Source organism: Grus americana, chromosome 18 (assembly GCF_028858705.1).
Source record: "Grus americana isolate bGruAme1 chromosome 18, bGruAme1.mat, whole genome shotgun sequence".
NCBI classification, from domain to species: Eukaryota; Metazoa; Chordata; class Aves; order Gruiformes; family Gruidae; genus Grus; species Grus americana.
Window position 1 is genome coordinate 7035580 of NC_072869.1, and position 17896 is coordinate 7053475.

Here is a 17896-nt window from a genome sequence, read left to right on the forward strand (position 1 = left end):
ACATTGCTTAATTTTTGTTGCTGGAATTGCATACTGGGCAGATATTAGGGAAGGACACATCTGATGAGCAATTTTGGGACAAAAATTGACCCTACTGATCTCTCTTGATTTATACACTATGGTTTAAAACTCCCTGTGTGAGGCGTTTTCTAGCGATGCTTCGATGAAGCAATCCAGGATTCAGAAGGGGCACAATGGACCCTGACTTTCCAAAGCAGCTAACGGGCACGTGTCGATGGATGCCCCACCAGTGCAGAGAGGATCCGGGTCGTGGAACCTGATAACAACCACCCTGGGCGGCTGTTCTCCTCCCAGCTGCAACACCCAACAGAAGCTGAAGTTTTGGGGATTTACGCTGTATCATTTTGAGGATTTAAATTCCACTGCATCATTTCAAACGCCAGGGGTTCAGTGAGAGGTGCCTGCTTTGACACGGGCCCATCCTCAGGAGGAGACCGAAGAGGTTTACCATTGCTTGCGGCGTGGTGCCCGGGCTCTCGCTCGGTCCTGCGGCACGGACCCGATTAGGGACGCCCCTGCGCACCCCACTGATTCTGTCCATTGGCACTGCAGAAAGGCACTTAGGGTGTGGTATAGCCAGGATACACCTGACAGGCCATGGTGCTCGCCAGAACGATGCCCATCCAAAAGAGGAGGACTCACGGCTGAAACCACTGCTCTGGCAAAGGGCACCAAGCCCCGTCGCGATGTATGTTGGGAGGGAGGAGAGGTGGGAAGGGAGGGAGGATGCCGGGGTGAAAGAAGCCAAGCAGACCCTCACTTCAGCTGGGAGAGACAGGGAGCCCCAGAAAACCCCACCAAGGCTCAGCTGCACCCCCAGGAGCCTGGGCCAGCGCTGCGGAGGTTTGGTGCTCGGGTACCTGTTGGTTGGAAAAACCCAGAGGGGCCCCAGCACGGGACGGGAGGAAGAGATGGCATCCGACACAGGGGCCAGGGCCTGTGCCTCTTTGTTGAGCAAAACTCCAGAGGGGCCAGCCCTAAACTCCCCCACGGGGTCACTAAACAGTTAAGGGGATTTTTTCTCCAGGCAGACTGGCTGCTCTCAGACACATGTTTTTAAGGCAAATGAGCGTGTGATGCGAAGCGTTGGCTCAAAACTTCCCCTCCTGAGGATCCAGGACTTCTGTGCTATTCAGGGAAGCTCATCCTGTAGGACGCAGACTGGGAAGGTCAGGAATGCACCTTGCAAGGGGGAGCAGTAAAGTCAGGCTGGCCTGAACTTCGCTGGAGTCAAAACCATGTCTCCGTACGAACAGGGGCTCCAGCTGGCTCCAGATACGCTCCCCGCAGAGGCTCCCGGCTCAGCCCGTCAGTGGGCCTGCCAGGAATTACTCATTCTCCCTAATGGGTTATTAAAAAGGAATAAATAACGGGAAGAATTTTATGTGATTTGTATTCCTGGAGTGCTCTTTAACAGCCCAAAGGAAAATTTTAGGGTGCACGATGAGATGTGTGCCGAGATGGAAAAGCAGAGCTACGTGGGGACTTCCCACCCCCCTCCCCAGCACCAAACCCCACGTCTGGAGGGCAGAAAGCATCCCCCCTGAAACACCACGTGCCAGACTCAGTACGGTGCAGGCAAGCATCTCGCAGCCAGGGCTGCTGCCCGTTACCTGTTCTTGCACTCCCAGTTTGCCTTTCTGGATAGAAAAGGGGTTATGAGAGAAGAGGGAGTTAAAATCCTTTGGGAAACGAGGGTATGTCAAGACGGACCGGACGGTACAACGGCTAAACCAGCCGGTACCGAAGGGGACTGACACACAGGGGTACGATGGGAAAGGGCTTTTGTGCTGAAGGAAAAGCCAGACTTCTCGGAAAGGACAGAAAGGGAAGGGAGCAGTAAAGAGAAAGATGAGGTTGGCAAAAGAGTAAGGTTTGGGGTGTGCTGCACTCCAGAGATCCACGGCTTCCTCAGACCTGGACGGGACCGTTTCACATCCTGACCCGCGCTGTAACGTGGCATCTCGCTGGCAATCTCGGCATCCCAGCCAGCCTTTCTGGGACACGCCACAGCGCAGCCGCCGCCATCCTACCCTGTCCTGCCGAGCACGGGGCTCCCCCCACACGTGTCCACAAACAGGCTTGATTCCAGGTCCCTTCGCTGCCAGGCACCCTCCTCCGCCCGCGTGATGGAGGGAGTGCTCGGCGGGCACGCTCAGCGATCGGCATCACCGTCCGCATCCCTAGGGAGGTCCCCGGGATGTGACCATGCTGTGGAGGGGCTGTGACAGCCCCACGGGGAGCCTTCCCTGGGGCAGGTGTCCAGAAAGGGGTCAGCAAGAGCTGGAGCCCCATCAGCCGCCCCAAAGCACCCACCTTAATTTACCTGGCTCCCCTGGAGAAGGAAGGGACTTAAAATCAAGACTGACTCAACAATGAGGACAACAAAAAAAAAGGAAAGAAAAACCAAAGAACAACCCCAAAACACCCAAAACAAACCCCAGAAGAACAACAGCTACTACAATGAGCACAGCACCACGGTGTGTGACCAGGCACCACGAGAGAGACAACCACGGCGGGCGGTGGGATGTGCTGTGTACGTACCCCCGACGAGTCGACAGGCAGCTGAATACAGCTTAACTGCCCACTCGCGTCTTCTCGCTTGGAGATCTCCTGAAGGAGAAACGGGGGGAGGGAAGGGGGAGGAAGGGGAAGGGGGTGTTCAATTTTCACAGTTTCAACAGCAGGACTGAATGGGGAAATCAAAAAACACACGAGAAAAGGCAGGGAAGGAGAGGGGAAGGGGTGGAAGATCTCAGATGGAACGAAGCCCTTCGAAGGGACCAGCCTTACCTTTAAATTAAGCGTTTCGAACAGAGCTTGCTTCAGCTCCTAAGTGATAATTGTGCTAATGAAACACCAGCTAATTATTGAAAACATGATTATATTTTTTTTTTGCAGCTGCATAATAGGATCTTTATTTATTATGCCTTCATTAAGCAGCAATGGAGGCTTTTAATGAATGTTTGATTAACACAATATCAGTCGTCTTACAGCCAGGTGAAATACCTAATTTAAGAAAAGCCACCAGAACCTGCCGTGAGTTCAGATCCCTCCTCACCCCCGTTAGTGCAGACACCCGTTTAAATGCCCAAACGCAACAGGGGTCTGTGGGTGAGGGGGGGCACAGCCCCATCCTGGGGGGCTTTGCCATACGAGTGGCCCCAGTATCACTTCCCAGCACCAGTCAGTCGTTCCTACCCACTTGGAAAGCACACGTTATTTTTGACCCCGCCGTGTTTCCCCTTCCTCAGGGGCGACTCTCCCAATGCTCCTTGGCACATTTTGGCAACGCAGCCGTGCCCGGTCCCGTCCCGTGGGGCTGCGGGAGGTGACACGCTGCGGCAGGAGGGCACAGGTTGTCCCACCGCCTTAATTTCTTGCCTAGAGGGCAAGGGACCTTGCCTCTGGTTGCTACATGGGATGCAAAACTCATCCCGCTCTAGGCTGGGATGAAGACTTTCAGACACACAGATCAGCTTTGGGATCCAGATGGGCCAACAGTGTCTTGCTAGGCATGTAATGGACACTTAATTTAAAGTCTTTGGTTGTAACAGAGAGAGACACAGAAAAGCCATTGAAAGAAAACACAGAAACACTTTTTCTTCACAAGGAAAATCCCACTGAAACCAATAGGAATGCAAGAAAAACACCATCCAAAATCCCTACTGAAGGAGAAGGGACCGTTCCATCTGGTTGAAGCCCAGAAGTCGTCAAAGTTTGTATTTCTCCAAGGATGCTAACATCCCAAGAGCAGGTAATGTCCTCCTGCAGAGGAAAGGGTGGGGGAAAGGAGGACCTGGGGTGCCAGGGAGGGAGGGGGGCACGAAGGAGGAGAAGGAACGAACCCACAGGCAAGGATGGCCGGGGACAAGGGGACATGAAACCGGGAGGATTACCAATGGAAGAATACATTCCGGAGATAATATTCTTAGGAAGTCCCTTAGGAGAGGAGCTTTATGCCTGACAAAGAGAGTGATTGCTTGCTTCAGAAGTCATCCCCAGGGCAGGGACCTGAGAGGTCAGGCAGCAGTTCCAAGTTAGCAGCTCCATCAAACGCAGTTCCCTGCTCACCTTCCCCACACCAACACCAGGCTCGAGTTAAATCAGAGACCACGCGGTCAAAAATAACCACATCGCATAAAGTCCTGCGTGCGCCTCTTGTAAGAGAAAAGCAGGTTACCAAATAAAAGGAAAGGAGGGAAGGGAAAGAAAAAAAAAAAAGAAACTCAACCCTGCAAAATATATTACTCCATATTTAAAGTTTGGAACAGGTCCTTTTTGTTTCTCAACTGCTTATATACATCTGCTGCCTAGCAACTGGGGCTGCAAAGCCATGCACTAAAATTAACGAGGTGCTTGCAGATTGAGGAAAGGCACTCAAGGACCACGGAGATAAAGGCAGCAGCCCCAGGATTGTGTTTCAGCCCAGAAATCTGAAGGAGAATGGAAAAAAAAAAAAAAAAAAACCAAAACCCAATAACTCAGAAGAAGGGTCAAGCGCAATCACAGGAGGGAGACGCTGGCGTTTGTTTACAGTGAGAGATGATCTCTCAATTCTGCTTAGGAGAGGATCCTTTGTGTGCTGGCTAGCAAAAACCAGAACGAGATCTGTTTGCAAAGCTCCATGCCAGCAAAGCTGAATAAACATGAACCAGCAAGGCCAGGGCCGGCTCCCAACCTCCAGCAGACATTTGCTCCCTGTCTGCTGCGGGAACCTTGGGTTGAGCGAAGGGATCTCTTGATCCCACTGCAATTTACTGGAGGAGCGTGGAGACCTCAGAATAACAAGGATGTGGAAGGAAGATTATTATTAAAATGCCATCATCAAAGCCTGAGATGTAAAATAGCACTGTAATCAGAGTCACAAATTATAAAAATCTGGTGCAAGTTGATCGAAATTGCCGTGGTTGGGCAGAATTGGCCAGAGAGGGTTTGATCTTTGGAGGCTGTGCTGGATCCTGGTCCCTGCACTCACCTCTCGATACCGGCATGAGCATCCCTGGTTTCAGGCTGTCTCAGTGCTTTCCTGAATCAGAAGTTACTCCCTGATTTACGCTGCACTTAAAGCATATTTGCAGTTCATGCGGAAATCATCCCGGAGCTGGCTTGGACCAGCCCGACGCTGCCCCGACAGCGGAGAGCAGCGGGGACAGGAGATGGGGCAGCCCTGCTGCAAAAATCAGCCGAAAGCAAGTTTGGGGGGTGCTGCAGGCGGTTCCCCTGACTCCAGGGAAGATGTATCCTCAAGGACACGGGTATCGGAATAAAATTGCAGTGCGTTAAGCCAGGGCATGAATTTACAGGCAGTTACGCCATGGCAGCAGCTGGCCGCAAAGCGAGCGCGGGATAAATTGCTGCCCAGGGAAACAGGCTGGGTGCGCAGGAGCGGGAGCACGCCGGCGGGCAAGCACGGGGATGCTCTAGCAAGAATAACCAGGCTGAGCCAAGGACCAGAGGCGTCAGCCTCCCTCGAGGACCAGGGGTTGGAAAAGGGACTGCTGAATTTAAAGGCTGCGTCCTTTTCTCTAAGAAGTGGGTACAGCAGGCGATCTCCCACTTTGGCGACCTTCAGAGAATCAATTTGGTAGAGCGAACAGACAAAGGTTCAATTTCGAAGCCGTCATCACAAACAGACAAGGAGCTTTTTACCTCTTCTCGCTCAGGCAAGGGAACATTGTGCTATTCGGGAGAACCTGGCAGTGACCTTCCCTTCGGCTGAATGGTGGGTGGGGGGGATTTACAGACAGAAACAGCTACAACAATAACAATTAAAAAGAAAAGCACCAACATGGAGAGAGATGACACAAAAAATAAAAAAATTTCTTCTTGCTATCTTCTGGTATGACTCCATTAATTTAACTCTAAACTGTGCTCCAAAAATAATAATAATAAAAACAGTTCTGTGCATAGCTGTTCATAGGGTGGTAGGATATTATGATACACAAGCAAATCATAAATAATATTCGGTCACCCCAGGACACTTACAAATATCAGAGAAAGCAGGTACAGGCACAACCCATACAAGCAGATCCCAGTGAGCAGTTTTAGGTTATATTTACCTCTCCAGCCCCCTGGGCAGGCTGTAAAGGTCCCCTCCCCTTACTGAGGTTCTTGGACAGTCAGACAATTTTTGCAGAGAGTGGGTGGGCATCGCAGGTCCCCCACTCTGGGGACTAGGTGACACACTCACTTGCTCCGAGCTGGACACTTGGGAAGGCAGCAGGAGTGGAAAAAAGGTTCAGTTCAAACCTAAGTGTCCCCCCTGCCCTCCCACGAAAGCCTCCAGCAATCCGGGATGTCTCATGGAGGCTCCCAGCCCGAGGAAGCAGCCAGCAGAGACCAGAAATTGTGTACTTTAAAATGTGCAGAGCACTGCAGAGCTGGAAACGAGAAGAGCTCCGTGAACGCATACCATCAAAAAAGATAATCATGTCACTAATCTCTTACCAGCCTGCATAAGTTTTCAGGAGGGGCTTTTAGTCTGGCTGACAAACACGGTGACAACTGTTTCAAAGACACTGTCATAGCAGCGATCCCAACCGCAGTGCCTGACTCACCGCTGAATTCCCACTCCTGCATTAATGCTAACAATGCTTTTCGTTTAAGCCCTTTGTTTAGAGGGCTTGCTGTATTAAATTGCACCGTGGCTAAGGAAAAAAAAGACGACCTAATATTTTCCCCCACTTTTTTCATGTACCACTCCTGTAAACGCTTTGCTGTCCATCTCAGAAATCAAATTCCAGGATCTTGAGGCCCTGAAGCTTTAGAGAAAGCAAAGACACAAGCGTGAGGACATTACCTCCGTCTGGAAACCCTCCACCAGGATGGCCACCAGCAGGTTAAAGAGAACGTAATTCCCAAACGTCATGAGAGCGATGAAGTAGAGAGCAGCCCAGGAGGAGGTCGACGCCATGCCGTTGTAAAGGACCTTGTTCCAGTCTTCCTGGGTCAAAATCTGCAGAGGAAGGGTACCAGGAAAATGCAGATACTGGAGGATTATGTGCTGGTTTCCCCGAGCCCGGCTGGCTATCTGTGCTCTGGACGGGCCAGACAAGCACCCCACTTTGGGCTGCAAACACAGGAGGACAAATCTGGCCCAAGCCATCTTCTGAGGCAGAGAGGAGACAGGACCAAAGCCACCGTGACTCCCACGCTACCGGTAAGGACCACGCGCCCAAACTGCCCCGACTCCTACCCGTGCCGGGGGAGACGTTCAGCCATAAGGGAACGTAAGTGAACCCATCACGTGGGTCAGACATTTCCTTTGGTCAGCCAGAACGGCTAAAAGTCCTTCACAGATCCCACAGTTACAGAGCTCAGAGCTGCTAGAACAAAAAACTGCACATACCCATTATGGGCTTAAACCTGATTCTGTTCTTTGTCAAAATATCACTGCAAATGGCCCTGATCTCCTCCTCTCCACCTCCACCCTCTACGCTTACTTTCACCCACCCAGCCCATACTCTGCAAATGCAGGAGCGCCCTGCCTCAGCAGCCCCTCATTAGCATTCTGATTTATTCTGGAAAACGGCCCAAAAACCTCCCGTGTTCCTGCACTTGTGGTTTTGGGTCCTCTCCCTTCCATGGCAAGGAGCTTCACTAAGCTCTAACAGATGCTTTGGAAAACAACCCCAGCCCTTGCAGCCCCAAAACGCACAAGAATTGTGGCGTTTTCCATTTTGTACCTGGAAAACAGTGACGATGGCCCAGAGCAAGGAGTCGAAGTTCTTCCTGTCAGGCAGCGTGTCGCCGTCTCGCTCTGAAGCAAACTTACAGCCGAAGAGGTGCATCCCCAGGATGCTGCACGGGAGGGAAAGCAGGGGCTCAACAGGAGACGACATCAGTCTCCTATTAAAAACTAATAATCACACAGCAGGGATGACTGTGTGTTCTAATTTCACCTGGGCAATTCTTTTTAATTTTTTTTTTTTAAATAAAAAAGATGAATCATTCATTCACTGAAAAACACGCCTCATGATCACACAAACCAGTTGTGAATTTGGGTCAGATCTGTCAAAGAGTTTCAACCAAAAAGTATGCCTGCTCCTTCTTTTTCTTCTGCTTTGTTTTTTTGTTGTTGTTTTTTTTTTTAAGTCAAAACATTGTCTTCCAACATTTTCTAAACAAAATGTTTTGACTTTCTGGTTTGCAATGACACATTTTCAGCAAAATGTGCTTAAATTGAATTAGGAAGACAAAAAGGGTTTCTGTGAAATGCCAGAATGAGACATATCAGAGGACCCAAAACAGCTTTTTCAATTTTGACAAGAAAACAGAATAGCTTTCATTTTAGATTGATACTAAAAGAATAATTTAGTTTTTTCCCCTGCTCTCAGCCAGTAACCTGAATAATCAAATTATTTACAGCTCTACTGAGCACCACAGCTGCAAATGGTGGTTTTGGAGCAAAACGTCTCTCTGGGAGAAGGGACATTATTCCATGGAAGAGACTGGCTTTCTTCAGCCTTCCCAGTGCCCAGATTGCTGGAACACCAGAGCTGGCTGTTACAAGGAGACAGAATCTTCTCAAAATCTAGACAAAAATCCAAAAATTCGGGGCTACACCAAGCCTATTTCTAACATTTCTGCTTATCAGAAGAAGAGGCCATGCAAGAGCACAAGCACGACCGTGGCTGACTTTATTTTAGGAACAACACCCTCTCCTTGGCAATATTTTTAGCACCAGACTTTCTGCTAGTCGAGACCACCGTCTTGGGGTGATGTCAAGGAATCATCCAGTTGAAAGATCTTCCTTGTAAATCATCTTGCAAAGACAGATGCCTCGTTTGGCCAGAGTGAAGGGAATTTAGTCAAGGCAGCAAGCCGTTGCCGGCACTGGGCAGCGATGCTGTTCCTGGGACTGCTCAGCTCAGCCATGTCCTGGTATGGACTCTTACATCTCCTCACCTCGCCATGGGAGCCCACCTAAAAACCCAGAGCAACCTCAGGACGGGGAATCAGAAGCTCTCACCTAAAGATGAAGATGAAGAGCATCAGCAACATGCAGAATGTGGCCACGTTGTCCATGGTCTTCATGAGGACTACAAGCTGGCGCTGGAGGGCTGGCATGAAGCGGACCAGCTTCAAAACTCGCATGAGCCGAAAGGTCCGCAGGACCGAGAGCCCCCCGCCTTGCTGGCCCACTATCTCCCACACGCTGAGGGAGAATAAAAAGTCATTGCAGGATAAGAAGACAAAGCCTAACGCAAAGGCACGGAGGAGAGGAAGCAAAGGGAGGGTGAAATTCAGAGAGAAGAGGGATGGGAAGCAGGCAGAGATGCGCTGCTAATGACCCCAGTGAGCTGGATGCCATCCAGGCTTGCAAAGAGCAGAGTCCCACTAGAGTGTCAAAAACACACCTGCAAATCAGTGGCTGCAGCTGCAGGGGCAATTACAGCCTTCGCACATGCCAAAAAAATAAGACAGCTACTTAATTGGGCACTGGTCGTACCATTTGGATCCTGGGCTTTCCCAGGACATTGGGACTGATAGCTTTCTGCTTGGGCCTCTCTCTAAATCGACCATAAAATAACCCCAAGATATGTATTAGCAATTGTGTCTAAGTGCATTAATTTACAGCAGAGAAGTATAAAGTGTCATAGGAAGGTATTTATGCCCACTCTCCATTACTTTCTGTTTAATTAAACAGCCAAATGAGGGGAAGCACGCATAAAGGAAGCTCTAGGTTTGTACCTAATCACCACGATGATCCCATCAAAGATGTTGTATGGATTCTTAATGTAGCCAAAAGGACCGTAAACGAGGACTTTCAACAGCATCTCCAGGGCAAAGAGGCTTGTGAAGACTATGTTGCTGATCTCCAGGGCGTTGGTAAGCTCCTCCGGCTGGGGAAAGAGGAGGAGGAAATGGACACGGTAAGCAGCACAGCTCCATATCCAAAATTACACCTGGAAATGCAACAAGCCCCAGTGCCGCAAGTGTAGGAATATCGATGCTGATGGTATAGCGAGAAAACGGCAATAACTCACTCAAAGCCCAGGAGAGAGAAGAAAAATACTATCAGAGTATTTAAGGTTTATACACCCGTCGTAAATTGAGCAGGTAAATGCAGACATGCACTTCACGTTAATCGCAGCGTTAGTATGACCACAGGAGGTTTCAGTGGCGTGTAACGAGCCTTAACGCTTTCACATCCTCCAAACCAAGTCTCTTTATGCAGAAGAGAAAGTCAGGCCGTTTTCTCACATAAATATGTTTTATAGGGCCTGTCTTTTTATTTAGTATCTCATCAAAACACTTAATCTAAAATTTTCAAATGCACAGATTTGAGGTGCTATAACTGGAATGGCTCAAAAAACCTCATTATCAGGAAACCCCGAATACTGCTGCCGCTGAAGGGCCTGATCCTGGCAATTCAGCCTAGCAATCTAAAAAGAGAGGTACAAAAAAAACTCTCACAAATAGACTTACAGGAACCTTAGACCTAAATTAATACCTTTCATGTTTTTCAAGCATATTTTACAGAGGGTTCCCAACAATGCCTGCAGACACCAGCGCTGTGCTTTCCCCGGCGGGTGGGCGTGCATTATTGGAAAACATATGACAGAAGACAAAAACCGGTGGCGTAGTCTGTTTGGGATCAGTCAGTGGCAAAGACAGGAGCAGAATCTGCAGTACCAGATCCCTTCTCCCCATTTAACCCCAACACACAGCCGTGACTGCATGTTTCTGCTTAAAGGCTTTACCAAAATGAGGAGCCAACGTCCTGCTGGCAGATGGCTGGGGGTCGTGTCAGCAACACCGAGGTGCCCCGTGGGGCAGCGGGCTGGCATAGATCACTAAACACCATACACACGCTGGGTGCTGGATTCCTCTTCGGGGTAGTTTGGCTCTTAACTCACTTGGATACTTTGCTAAATCCCCACGTATAACCGCCGCGGCTTTAGATGCCCGAACACCACGGTGGGTTACGGCCAGATGCGCAGGGTCATGGCAGCTATGCCATGAGCAGAAGCCAACGTGCAATGCGTGCTGTTGACTGCTCCCACCACTCACATGAAACGCCGTCATGCCTGGCCAAAAACTTCCTACAACAGACCAGGACCTGCACATCATGGCACGTGCTGTGGCACAACTGGAGGGTTTGACGTGAGGTGACCCAACCCAACACCATGGGAGCCAGGAGAGGGGATGGGTCAGGGGCAGGGTCAACACTTGATCAACTGTGTTTCAGAGCCACAAGAAACTACAGTGACCAAAGGCTCCACAAATATACGCTGGCAAATAAACAGATAAATCCATGTGGGCATTCAACTCTTTCTTTCTCAGGGTTGAAGTCTCCAGGCACAGCTGGCCAAGCCCCTTCTGCTCAAACTGCTCCAACCCAGTGCAATGGTAGATGGAGACTCAAATTGGTCTGATGTTACCTCAGCATGGTAGTGTAATCCCAGGGAACTTGCACTGATGCTGGTAGGAGCTTGTGATGACAAAGCAATGGTCCCAAGATAGCAAAGGGGAAACAGCAGCATTGAAAACGAAAAGTAATAAAAAAGGAAAGAGAGGAGATGTTGCACGCTTCCTATATCTCAAACATCTTCGCTGAGGAACGGATCCCTTGGCTAGAGTTTGCCAAACACACACCAGACATACAGCCCAAATCACCTCCTCGCTGATCTAGAGCTAAAACACAAATGCTCCGGCTCCCGATATTAAACACGGCCCTGATTTAAAAGCATATACCTATGGGAACACTCAAGCACAGAGTAATAAATAGGCCGAGAACTTATATGTCAAGCTGCACCTCAGGACAATTTCAAACAGCTGAAAGTCTACATTAGTCACCAAAAAAATGCCAATTCATTCACGAGTGCCCCAGCGCCGAGGCAGGCTGTGCTGTTATCATTACCACAGCGATACCGCTGGAAAGGAAACGTGTTGCTGGAAGCTTTCCTTCCCATCCATCAGCGCAGCTAACCCGGGCCCTGAAGGCTGATTTCCACCCTCTGTTCCCCCTCCGCGACCACGCTGCCAAACCTAACCAACCCCGCAGGCACAGCCTGGTTAAGTCCCTCGATGCATCTCGGGCAGCCGCAGCACCCCTTCCCCGCGGGGGCTTGCACGGAGAACCCAACCGGCCCCGGCAGGGATGTCGTCTTAACAGTGTGGATTAATGAAACTTTGCACCTCGTCTCCCCAGCACCCACTGGAAGGGCTGTGACCTCCCCCAGCCCGTGAAACGTCCCTCCCAGCCTGCCCAGCTCACGAGAGCCCCAAATACCCCTGGCACCGGTACGGGAGGGCTATGGCTCAGCCCGTGCAGCGCAGTGATGCTCAGCACCCGCAGCAGCGCTGGATCCATCCCTGCTCTCACCTTGCTTCACCCCAAAAAAGCCTCCTGGCCCCCCACTCCTCCTCCTTTTCCACTTCCCTCACAAGAAACGATTTTTTGACGTTTGAGACATCGGGTGCCCGTAATAAAAATGAAGAGTGGGATCTCCTGAACCAGAGGTGAGAATTAATATCCAAAAATCTAAGATTAATGGCCAATATGGGTTGGAAGGGAAAGGGAAAGCTTCCCTCTCACCTAGCCAGGGGAAGAGGAGGGCATCCAGGGCAGGGCAAGGCGAGCATCTGCTGGAAGCACCCTGCAACCAGACCTGGCTGAAATCAAGGAGTTATTTTGCTTCGGGAAACAACACATCCCTCAACAGTTGAGACTGGGCAATGCTAATTACTCAGAGGATTTTTGCAGCCGGCTGTGGAGCGCTCTCCCCCTCGCTCCCGCTTGGGGGTCCCTGGGGCAGCTGACGAGCCCCCCGCAACAGCTCCGCACCCCTTTCAAGGGACACCTCGCCGCAGCCAGGCCGTGGGGCACCCGCCCGGACCCCTGCCACCAGCACCGCCGGGAATTAGTTAAAAAACCAGAGGTGGGCCAATACCACGATCCTGCCCAAGGGGATCCCAGCCTGGCAGCGGGGATTCAGACACTTCTGAGAACATCAGCTACGGGATTTCCATGCAGCCATAGATGCGTATAGATAATAAGGCTGTTTATAAGATGCTTCTGCTCTAGAGAAATCACAAACACATCTGAGACATCTTTCCTTAGCCATCATTACAATACAGCAGGAAAGTGGCTTTTCTCTCTGTGGGAACTGAAATTGTGATCCCATCCCAAAAAGGAATGCAGAGTTTCAGAACTGGTGAACTGAAACACTTTGTGCCCAAAATGTTGAAATCGCTCCATTTCAGTCCCTATTCCCTTATCCATTTGCTCTGTACTGTAAATCAACTGAAATTAAAAAACATAAATAAAAGTCAGCTTGAAGAAGAACATGGAACTTTTTGTTCCCCAAATGTTCAAATAGACATTTCAAATATCTCAGACAATGTATTTCAGTTTTGGGTTTTTTTCAAGCCAGTTCACTGAAACCACCCTCCTCCCATGAACAGCTTCAATTTTGATAAATTGCCATTTTCTGACAATAACTGTCTAACCAAAACAATATCGACCAGCTCTAGACATAATGTACCTGGGAGACTCACCGACTCACAACCAGCTCCACAGGTCCTCACCAGGGGCGGAGGAAAAGAGCTGCTAAAATCAAGCAGCTTTCCCCTCCGAGGGCCACGACTCGGCAGCCGGGGGAGGTAGCATCCTTCCTTTAGCTTAACGATATATTTGGAAAACAAACCCCCCAGGAACCCCCTGAAAAGGGCATTTTGTGGGGAAACAGAGCCCAAGGTGCAGACCCTGGGGTTTCTTTGCAGCACAAAGCCTCCTGCCCTGATTATAGCACATCTGCCACAGCCTCAGCTTCTTCATTAAGAGAAGAGTCTGCTAATTCTCTCATCAGTAGCAGCAGTGACTAATTAAAAGGAAAGCATCCTATGATTAAACGAGCAGCACCCAGAAAGAGCAAGATACAAGCACGATTCAGCTGTGGCATGAAACACCAGCTCTTCCAATAAATCTTTGCTAAATAGTGAATTTTGCTTCCGGGACACCTTGCTTTGCTGGACACACAGACGCGGTGTCCTGGATAAATCATTCCCTGTTAGCTCTCTGTTTGTGTGCTGTCGATTTGTTGATGTACCAAACAGCACATTGACAAGCTCTGGCAGCACATAAAATAGGAGCAGACAGCGCAGCACCTCTCATAAACACCACACGGCAAACGAAGGCGGCGGGGAAGAGGCGAGACACGGGCGCCCGCCCGGACGTAACCCTGCCTGGCAGGGTGCAAACCATGGCGGCAAGGAGGGGATGCTCCCCGTGCCCTGCCCAGAGGTTTCAGGCAGGGCTGCCTGGCACCAAGCAGGGCACTGCCCTGGGGGGCAGGAGCAGGCGAGGGAAGGTGTCTCCAGGTATTACGTGTTGCCTCGAGGGGTATCTCAGAGCTGGACCAGCGCCTTGCCCTTTTTCAGCATTCAGAAATGGGCTGTAACGCATTTCTTTGGGGTTTTTTTTCTTTTTTAAAACTGAGTAGAAGCTCACGAGTGAGGTTTCTGATGGCAGAAGGGACATGCTGCATTTCCAGGTGGGTACAACATGGTGGCACACGCTGCTCCTTCCTGCGTGCGGGGCTCCACGGTGCCTGCTGAGCAAGTGAGGCTGCAGGCAACCAGGGGGAAAAGCTCCTGAAGGTGAGGACAAGGGCTGGGGCCATGAAAAGCAGAAGCCACAGGGGCTGTGTCCCCAATTCCTCAAAGACAAGCCCCTGGCAGACAGCGCAGAGAGCTTATAAGGCTTCTACTCCTGCCTTCCTCCAGCCGTGACCCACAGAAGGGAAATGACTGTGCCACGGCACAGGCTCTTCATCATCATCAGACCTGCACCCAGCACCATGGATCTGTCCATCCCCGTTCCCCCCCGTGCTCAGGCAGCGAGCTCCAGGCTGTGGCCAAGCCTGGTCTTGCCCAGCCCCTGGGGATGTCAGCACAAAAAAGCAGAAGCACCCCAGGGTCTTTCCTCTCTATCTTGCTAACAATAAAATAAAATAAAATAGAAAAAACACTGTGTCTTGCCAGAGCAGTGGGAGGGATGGGGTGACTGGCCAGGAGGCAGATCCCCTCTGATCCCAAGGGCTCTGCTTCTGTGAGGAGATCTAGAAGACGAAGAAAACTTCAAACCCATTCAAACGGCTGCAGAATAAAACCCTTCTGAAATCATTACCATGGCAACTAAGGAAAAATAACACAGAAAGAAAATACCGACCTCAGCTATTTCACAGGAAACACCAACAACATTTTACTGACTCATCACTTGCAGATTTTTAATATATACACATAAGAAAAAAATCAAATGGGTCACACAAAGACACAATTTTCAACCTGACACAGCTCCATCAGATCCTCCCCACCCTCTGTCGGGGTGCAGGCAGACATCAGGTCTGCCTCTAAACAGGAGCCAGACCATCAGTCCTGGGGCAAAACATAAGAAATTCTGATGAACAGAAGCAGCTATTAATTAACGAAATGAGGTGCCCTTCTTTTGCCCTCTCCCACGCCTGGTTCCCCATCATCTGTAGCTCATGGCCATGTCCTCAGTCAACCAACAAGCCTTCTCCATGCCCTACCCCCATCACTTTATTCCCCCTGCCCTGGTGCACCCGCCGAGCCAGAGCCATCCAAAACCCGCCTTTGGTTCCCTTCGGTAAATGCAGCTCCTCTTAGCTCCAGAGCCCTTGCTACTTTATAAATAGAAACTCAATCCACGCATATTTTCAGTGATGACTTTCATTGTCTTTGGGGCTCCTTAAAAGGCATCGGGATTAAGTTATCGTCCTCTGTCCGGCAGCGCAAACCTGAGCTGTGCTTAATCGGAGCCGGATAGACTGATAGGCTTTCTCTATTCATCCTTTGCCAAATTGGTTAAAGAAAGTCCTCCCTCTGGAAAACGGTTCAGAAAGTAGCAGGATTGCAGTGGGTTTTCCTCTGCTCCTCCTGGGGCAGGAGACACGGAAAGGGCAGCACGCTCGCTGCGCAGTGGGCTGGAGGAGGACTGCTGGGAAGTTCAGGATTTGTAGGCATTTATTAAAAGAAAATTACTTTGACACACAAGCGAATGGTTTCATCCCATCACCGCACGGGAAAGGAGGATTTTGTTACGGGCTGAATGGAGGCTGAATATTTCAGGCCACGGCAAGTAATGCTGTAAGAAAGGGAGGAAAACAGCTTTCATTGTGGAGAAAACGGAGCTGTCTGCACAGGAGGGACTCCCTCCATCACCGCTAATCTCCTCACCTTCCACTCATTCCTCCCCGTTCCAATTAACAAATCTCCCTTCCCATCCCACGCCTGCAGAGGGAAGGCGCTGAGCCCCATGGACATGGCATCTTCTGGTGCAAGACCTTCCTCTCCACCACATCCTTCTTGAGCAACCATGGCCAACAAACAAATTTCCCAGCCCTGACTGCCCATACGGGTTCGCGTCCCCATGCATCTCGCCTCCGGTCCACCTCAACCCAGGGTGCAAACGAGAAGACGAGCCCTGAGCACAATGGACAACCTCATCATCCAACCCCGAAGGGACCTGCCATGAACCCTGCCCAGGACCATAAACAGGACCTGCAGACCTCTCCTCCTCCAAGCCCTGGGGCTGGGCTCTCTTTACCGTTCTCAGGAGGCACAGCAGATACTCTTGTCTGAAGTCTTATCTCTCTCGGCTTGAGATTTCTGGATGAATATTATCCCAGAAAATGCAAGAAAAACATGAACTGGCTCATCCCTCTACCCAGGTTTCGAAGGAGCTTAAGCTGAACAAAAGCTGCATTTCCACTTGGTCACACCTTGTAAGTACTTGAGATTTAAAGCCCTCTATTTCTAGTTAATCTAAACCAAATTTGAAACTTATCTCCCCATTAGTACTTGAGAAGGTACAAGGGGGAGGGAGGAAACTGAAAAAAAGAGAAAGGAAAAGGCTCTCTCCGTACGGCTCCTGCACAGTTCTGCTGAACCCAGGTTTCTGATGCTGGTAACACTATCTCTATTGCTGACAGACATCACAGGGGGAAAAGTCGGTCGTTTGCTAACATCAGCAAAAAACCCATTATAACAAAGAGCTGAAATCCAGCAGAGATGAGGGAAAAAGTGCTCGGCTCCTGTCCCCGCTCCCGCTGGGGGCTGAGCGGGGTGGGAAGGGGCTCTGCGAGGACTCAGGTGGCAGCAGGGCAGTCATGGGCACCAACAGCATTGGGACCAACCTCTACCAGGAGGATCGGGATAAAAAATGGACTGATCCCTGGGAAATCACCAACAATCATCAATCAGGAGCGCTTACAGACAAAAGCGTTTGCTAGTGCAAGCTGAGGATGCTCCAGAAGCTCTAGCTGAGTTTGCTGGCTCCCACCCAAGGGGAACAACCACAATAATCAAAGAAGGAGCAGAGAGAAATGCCCAGCTATCTGCAGAGAGCAGCGATTTTTCATCAGCGCGGGGATGAAGTGAGTTTCGAAAGCACACATCATTTTCCCATTTCACTGAGCCGGAGTCTCTTCTCAATGCTGCCTGAGCAGAGATAACACGAGGGTACGGATGGCAGCTGAAACAACAGCTGTAATGATAGGATCTAAGGCAGCCCGAGTATTTCCAGCCTCTGAACTAAATTAACAGGAAAGAATTGACGCTTGCAGCTCCCCATCCAGGGACCTGAAGAAAACTTTAGTAGATGTCAAGGAATCCACACAGGCTCATCCCTAAAGCATGCGGAGAACTGAATTATCTGATAAAAACCCCATACACTTTCCAGTTGCATGAAATCTCATTTAATTTTCTAATCATTCACTCTCCAGATCCAGGATAAAGTCTGCTTTATAAGCACAGCCCGTTTTTTTTTTAATGACTATGAGGGCCGTGGCACCCCTGTATTTTGCATGGCACTCTGGAAGAGCTTCATGAGCGAGTCAATTAA

At 50.2% G+C, this 17896-nt stretch overlaps 1 protein-coding gene across 15 annotated transcripts in view; it reads right to left on the reverse strand.

Moving 5' to 3' along the window:
• The window catches only part of CACNA1G (calcium voltage-gated channel subunit alpha1 G), a 151497-nt gene that overhangs the window by 58702 nt on the left and 74899 nt on the right, over window positions 1-17896 (reverse strand). For 5 of the 15 annotated variants that reach the window (XM_054846267.1, XM_054846260.1, XM_054846264.1 and 2 more), the window contains exons 11-16: window positions 9718-9869; window positions 8996-9181; window positions 7710-7824; window positions 6824-6979; window positions 2566-2634; window positions 1635-1661 (exon numbers count right to left, since the gene is read on the reverse strand). In XM_054846267.1, coding sequence (XP_054702242.1) covers window positions 1635-1661; window positions 2566-2634; window positions 6824-6979; window positions 7710-7824; window positions 8996-9181; window positions 9718-9869 — 705 coding nt within the window. The remainder of the gene's footprint in view (window positions 1-1634; window positions 1662-2565; window positions 2635-6823; window positions 6980-7709; window positions 7825-8995; window positions 9182-9717; window positions 9870-17896) is intronic. The other 10 variants (XM_054846270.1, XM_054846274.1, XM_054846263.1 and 7 more) reach the window with 3 other exon arrangements.